This window comes from Pseudochaenichthys georgianus, chromosome 18 (assembly GCF_902827115.2).
Source record: "Pseudochaenichthys georgianus chromosome 18, fPseGeo1.2, whole genome shotgun sequence".
NCBI lineage: Eukaryota > Metazoa > Chordata > Actinopteri > Perciformes > Channichthyidae > Pseudochaenichthys > Pseudochaenichthys georgianus.
Window position 1 is genome coordinate 19919287 of NC_047520.1, and position 6664 is coordinate 19925950.

At 49.1% G+C, this 6664-nt stretch overlaps 1 protein-coding gene across 1 annotated transcript; it reads left to right on the forward strand.

Moving 5' to 3' along the window:
* The first annotated feature begins 1654 nt into the window (after positions 1–1654).
* LOC139435702 (inner centromere protein-like) lies at positions 1655–5822 on the forward strand. Its single transcript, XM_071206517.1, has 2 exons — positions 1655–1984; positions 5733–5822. The coding sequence occupies exons 1-2, from the start codon at positions 1760–1762 to the stop codon at positions 5820–5822; spliced, it is 315 nt and encodes a 104-aa protein (XP_071062618.1). The 5' UTR covers positions 1655–1759.
* The last annotated feature ends 842 nt before the right edge of the window (positions 5823–6664 follow it).

The following is a 6664-nucleotide window of genomic DNA, read 5'->3' on the forward strand; positions in this document are numbered from 1 at the left end:
CTGTGACATCTCCGTTCGCTTTGAGAAGCGACAAGTGGAGGATGCTCACAGATTCTGCTTGGGTTTTCAAGACAGTAACACGGGGCTACAGGCTCCAATTTTCTGTCACCCCCACTCACTTCTCGGGCATCCTGTATTCACAGGCCCGGGGAGAGTCGGCCCATATTCTAGAGCAAGAGATGTTCTCGCTGCTAGAAAAGAAGGCTATATCGATAATACCCGCCGAACAGAGTCAGAGCGGCTTTTATTCCAAGTATTTCCTCGTTCCCAAACGGGGAGGGAACGGGATTCGGCCTATACTAGATTTGAGAGCTCTGAACAAATATCTCAAAAGATACAAATTCAGAATGCTCACTCACGCATCTCTGTTGCGTCTCGTGCGCCAAAACAACTGGTTCACATCAGTCGACCTGAAAGATGCGTATTTCCACATCCCAGTATATTACCCACACAGGAAATATCTAAGGTTCGCCTTTCAGGGTGTCTGTTACGAGTACAGAGTAGCTACTTCCCTTCGATAGCCCCGTTGAGACAACAGGGTATTCGCCTGCCAACTTATCTGGACGATTGGCTACTTCTCGCACAGTCGGAGCAAGAGGCTATTACGCAGACTGTTACGTGCCGTAGTGTGTGTGGGTGTGTGTGTGTGTGTGTTTTCCTCTCTCTCCCTCTGATTGTCCCCAGGTGCAGCCTCTTCCCAGGTGCAGCCTCTTCCCAGGTGCTCCTACTTTGCAATCAAGGATTCCATATAGGACCGGAAGAGGACGGCAGTGAGGCCCCTTCTTTCTCTCCTTCTCGTCTGGCTGCATGTGTGCAGCCTGTCTCTGTGTACAACCCAGCCTAGTTGTGTTGTTTATTGTACCATTGTGTTGTAATGTGGCTGGTGAGCCGCCTTACGTATTGACGGATTAAAAACCTCACTTAAACTCCTTCAGCCTTCCGTTTCCTCTCCTTTTTCTCTCGTCCGGCTATCTGGTGTGTCGCTACTTCCCTTGGTATCCCTAGCTCTACAAGGGAACGTAACATGGGGGCTCGTCCAATCTTTGAGACAAAGAGTGAGTATGTGGTTGTTGGTTAGTGTTATTGTGTTTGGTGGTGAGCAGTAGTGTATATAGGTGTAGAATTGGCTGTGATATTATTTACTGTTGAACAGCTTCCTCAGTTTAGACAGGGGAGTGTCTAGCTGGACTGAATCAGTCCTTCCTTCGGATACTCATTTTTTATTTTGCCTTTTTTATTTTCGGGGTAATCCTGGGTGGGGATTTATTCCCTGTTGGGGGCAGGCGATTCAGGGTTTCGGCCGCTGATGTTTGCCTTTAAAGTCACCTCGAGCCCGGCACGCTCCAGAAGATAGTTAGGTAAAGTTTGGTAGGCAGGATCTGGGGAAGTTTGTAAATAAATATATAATAATATTTGTAAGTAGCCGTTGCTAAAGATGGCTTTTGTGTTGGAGCAGTTTGTGGCCAGTCCTACTGTGGGTCAGCTAGACGGGTGCAGGAAGGTTGATTTGCGGTTAGTTGCTGACCATTATCATGTTTCTGTCTCCTCGGCTCTGGTAAAAAGTGAACTCAAGGCTACTTTGATAACTGGACTAGTTGAACAGGGGGTTTTGAGGCGGCCGGTTTTAGTGGAATCTCCTGGCACGGTGGTTCAGAGTGCTACGAAACAGGCAAACATTTTCACCACACCTCAGTTTGACTCGTTTTCGGCAGGATCCTCACCTACGGGGTCTAAAGTAGATGCCAGGGTAAAAGTACGTATGGCTCGTCTCCAGTGTGAGAGGGAGGAGCGTGAGCGTGAGCGAGAGTTTCAGCTCAGGAGGGAGCTGGAGAGCAGGAAGCAGGAGCTGGAGATCAGGAAGCATGAGCTGGAGATCAGGAAGCTGGAGGCAGACACTGCTGTCCGGATGCGTCAGCTAGAGCTCCAAGCAGCTGTGGTGGGTGATTCTGCAGTTACACCTTCTGGTCCTGCTGCCTCCTTTGATGTGAGCAGGCATATTAATTTGGTCCCTGTGTTTCGGGAATCAGAGGTGGAAGTCTATTTTGGTGCCTTTGAGCGCATTGCTGCGGCTCTGCACTGGCCAGAAGACGTGTGGGCTATTCTATTACAGTGCAAGCTAGTCGGCAAGGCTCAAGCGGCTTGCTCTTCTCTTTCTGTCGAGGATAGTTTGGAGTATGACAAGGTGAAAGGTGCTATTCTCAGGGCATATGAGCTTGTGCCTGAGGCCTACAGGCAGCGTTTTCGCGGCATAAAGAAAGCTGCTGGCCAAACATACGTGGACTTGGCGAGGGAGAAGAAAGTCCTCTTTGACAGGTGGTGTAGAGCGTGTAAAGCGGATGACATCGCTTCCGTATGTGAGCTGATGCTGTTGGAGGAGTTCAAAAACTGTGTACCGGAGCGTACGGTAGTCTACCTGAATGAGCAGAAAGTGACTACTCTTCAGCAGGCTGCCACTCTGGCAGACGAGTTTGCGCTGATACACAGGAGCGTTTTTTTCAGCGGGATCCTCCTCAGCGGGACACTTATCGGAGAGCTCCTGATAGTTATGTTCCCTGTGCCAGTGTTCCATTGTTAGGTCCCAGGATAGACAGAGCGTGCTATTTTTGTCTTGACCCAGGTCACATGATAGCAGAGTGTGCAGCTTGGAAGCGAGAGCGAGCAGCAGGTGGCAAGCACCCAAAAGGGGTGGGCTTGATTAAAACAGTGTGTCCTAGTAGGCAGGTCACTGTTAAAATGGACCCTGATGAGTGTTTTAAGCCATTCATCTCTACTGCTTTTGTCTCTCTGTCAGGGAAGGTGGAGGATCAGCGACAGGTTACTATGTTACGAGACAGTGGCGGCTCACAGTCGTTCATTCTTGCGAGTGCCCTGCCCTTGAGTAATGAGTCCGCCTGTGATGTAAGTGCCGTGGTAAGAGGTATTGAAATGGGTTTTGTGCCTGCACCGCTCCACAATGTCCATGTCCAGTCCAAACTGGCTACTGGTTTCTTCACGGTTGCCGTACTCCCCAGGTTTCCAATCGACGGTGTGGATTTTATAATGGGAAACGATATAGCTGGAGGTAAAGTGTACCCTACTCCAGAAGTTGTTGACATTCCAGTTCCTGGTGCTGTAGATGATAACCTAGCTCTGACTCATCCGGAGGTATTTGCAGTTAGTGTTTTGACCAGAGCTCAGGCCCGTAAGCAGGCTCAGGATGTGGATTTGTCTGATTATTGGCTTGTCTCTGCCCTATCTAACGACAGGTTGACCTCTGTTGATGGATTAGTGGAGGGCCCTCCAACGGTGTGTGATGGTGAAATAGAACCTGTCGCTATTGCTCCAGAGGTGGCTATGCCTTTGACCCGTGAGGCGCTCATCACGGCACAAAGGGATGATCCTACCTTGATCAAGTGTTTTAACGCTGCTGAGAACCCTAACGAAGGCAATAAGAAACAATTGTTTTGTGTGGATGACGGGGTGCTGATGCGCCGGTGGGCTGACCAATCAAGTGATGCAGATGTTGGTTCAGGTGGTGATTGGAACAGCGTTTATCAAGTAGTGGTTCCTGTGAGTTGTCGGCAGCAGGTTCTGGTGTTAGCCCATGAGCACCTGTGGTCTGGCCACTTAGATGTGACTAAGACTTATGACCGGATCCTTCAACATTTTTTTTGGCCAGGATTGAAAGATGACGTAGTGTGTTTCTGTAGAACTTGTAGCACATGCCAGGTGGTGGGTAAACCAAATCAAGTAGTTCCTCCAGCGCCGCTGTGTCCTGTTCCGGCTATTGGTGAGCCTTTTGACCATATCATTGCTGACTGTGTCGGTCCGTTGCCGAAGACCAAGGCAGGTAACCAGTTTCTGTTGACTGTGATGTGTGTATCGACACGTTTCCCTGAGGCCATCCCTTTGCGTAAAATCACTGCACCCGCCATCATTAAAGCACTGACCAAGTTTTTTACCACCTTTGGGTTGCCGAAGGTTGTGCAGACTGATCAGGGAACTAATTTCCTTTCCAAGGTTTTTAGAAAAACCTTGCAGTCATTGGGTGTTTCCCATTCAGTGTCTAGTGCCTACCACCCAGAGTCACAAGGGGCACTTGAGCGTTGGCATCAGACATTGAAATCGATGCTTGGTAAATACTGCCATGACACAGGCAGGGACTGGGATGAGGGTGTGCCCTTCGTGTTATTTGCTATTCGTGACGCAAAGCAGGAGTCTACTGTGTTTAGCCCAGCTGAACTAGTGTTTGGGCACAATGTGCGTGGCCCATTAAAGATGCTGAAGGATAAATTGGTGTCTGAGTCCCTTCCGAAAACTGATGTGAAGAAGTTTGTGTCCCAGTGTCGTGAGCATTTACGACAGGCGACGAAGCTAGCAAGGGAAGCTCTTGCCTCTTCGCAGGAAAACATGAAGGGCAGGTACGATAGGAGAGCAGTTAAGCGGCAGTTTCAGCCTGGTGAGCAGGTGTTGGTGTTGCTGCCTACACCCGGATCTGCTCTCAACGCGCGTTTCTCAGGTCCGTATGTGGTTGTAAGGCAAGAGTCTGACACCAACTATATCATTGACACACCTGAGCGTAGGAGAAAAACAAGGTTGTGCCATGTTAACATGCTTAAGTCCTATCATGCCAGGGAAGCTTCCCAGGGAGACCAGCAAGGTACTGTGGTGACTGCTGTTCCCAGCGTGGCCACTTCCCTGGCCTGTGCAATGTCGGTGGTTGAGAATGACTTGATAGTGCCCTCTGGTGGTCAGCAGTGTGGTAGGTTATCGAACTCTGAGTTTATGCTGAGCTTAGAGTCTAACCTGGCGTATCTTCCAGAAAGCCAGCGAGGCGACGTAGTCGGTTTGCTTCATGCTCACCCGACCCTATTTGGTGATGTGCCATCGAGCACTAATGTGTTAAAGCATGACATTGATGTTGGAAATGCTCATCCAGTTAAGCAGAATGCGTATCGTTGCCACATAGAGAAGAGGGAGAACATGAAAAAGGAAGTGTGTTATCTGCTGGAAAATGGCTTAGCCAAGCCTAGCTGCAGCCCCTGGAGCAGTCCATGTTTGCTTGCTCCTAAATCTGACGGAACACCGCGTTTCTGCACCGATTTTCGCAAGGTGAACGCCCTAACTGTTCCAGACTCTTTTCCTTTACCCCGTATGGACGATTGCATCGATAGTATTGGTCCTAGTGTGTTTATCACGAAGTTGGATCTCCTTAAAGGATATTGGCAGGTCCCTCTCACTTCTAGGGCCTCAGACATCTCTGCATTCGTAACGCCGGACCACTTTATGCAATACACTGTGATGGCTTTTGGCATGAGGAATGCCCCAGCCACATTTCAGCGGTTAATGCAATTAGTGTTGGGGGATGTGCCCAACTGTAATGTGTATCTTGATGATGTGGTGGTTTTTTCCGATAACTGGACTGACCATATGGCTATTCTCGCATGTGTGTTCCAGCGACTCGCAGGAGCCTCGCTAACAGTGAATCTGGCAAAGTGTGAGTGTGAGATGCGCTGGGCCCTGTTGGCACAAGACTTCAACATCGTCATCAACTACAAGAAAGGAGCAGATAATGTTGTGGCCGATGTACTGTCCCGCGGGTGAGACTTCACGATCTGTCCAACCGTTGGAGTGTTGTTGGTAACTGTGGCCAAACACTAGTTTGGTTTTATGGGGGGAAGTGTTACGTGCCGTAGTGTGTGTGGGTGTGTGTGTGTGTGTGTTTTCCTCTCTCTCCCTCTGATTGTCCCCAGGTGCAGCCTCTTCCCAGGTGCAGCCTCTTCCCAGGTGCTCCTACTTTGCAATCAAGGATTCCATATAGGACCGGAAGAGGACGGCAGTGAGGCCCTTCTTTCTCTCCTTCTCGTCTGGCTGCATGTGTGCAGCCTGTCTCTGTGTACAACCCAGCCTAGTTGTGTTGTTTATTGTACCATTGTGTTGTAATGTGGCTGGTGAGCCGCCTTACGTATTGACGGATTAAAAACCTCACTTAAACTCCTTCAGCCTTCCGTTTCCTCTCCTTTTTCTCTCGTCCGGCTATCTGATGTGTCGCTACTTCCCTTGGTATCCCTAGCTCTACAAGGGAACGTAACACAGACGAATGTCCTCGTAAAACACCTGCTCGACCTGGGTTTCGTAATAAACACAGACAAGAGCATGTTGTCTCCAGCCCAGACTGTACTCTTCCTGGGCCTACGCCTGAATTCGGTACCCTTAACAGCCCGCTTGTCAGCAGAATGAGTGAAAGCCTTCAGGGCTTGCCTCGCTCATTTCCAGCCACGCAAATATGTTCTCTTCAGATCATGTCTGCGGTTGCTGGGGCTCATGGCGTCAGCCATTACATTACATTGCATTTAGCTGACGCTTTTATCCAAAGCGACTTACGATAAGTACATTCGACCAGGAAGACACAACCTTGAAGAAAACAGAATCATATAAGTACATCAGGTTTCATAGAGCCAAATATTTCAAGTGCTACTCAACTGGCTATAGATAAGCCAGTCCTTTATTAGTATATAAGTCAGTGTTTCCCACAGATCTGAAATATACTCGGGCGGGTGGTGGCAGTGGGCGGGTGCCCGAAAAAAAAAAAAAGTTTTAACATGTTTATTTATTGACTTTTCATTCCTGTATAATCATTTTGCGCAAAGATGGCACTGTTTGTCAGAGCACTTCATCTTTCTGG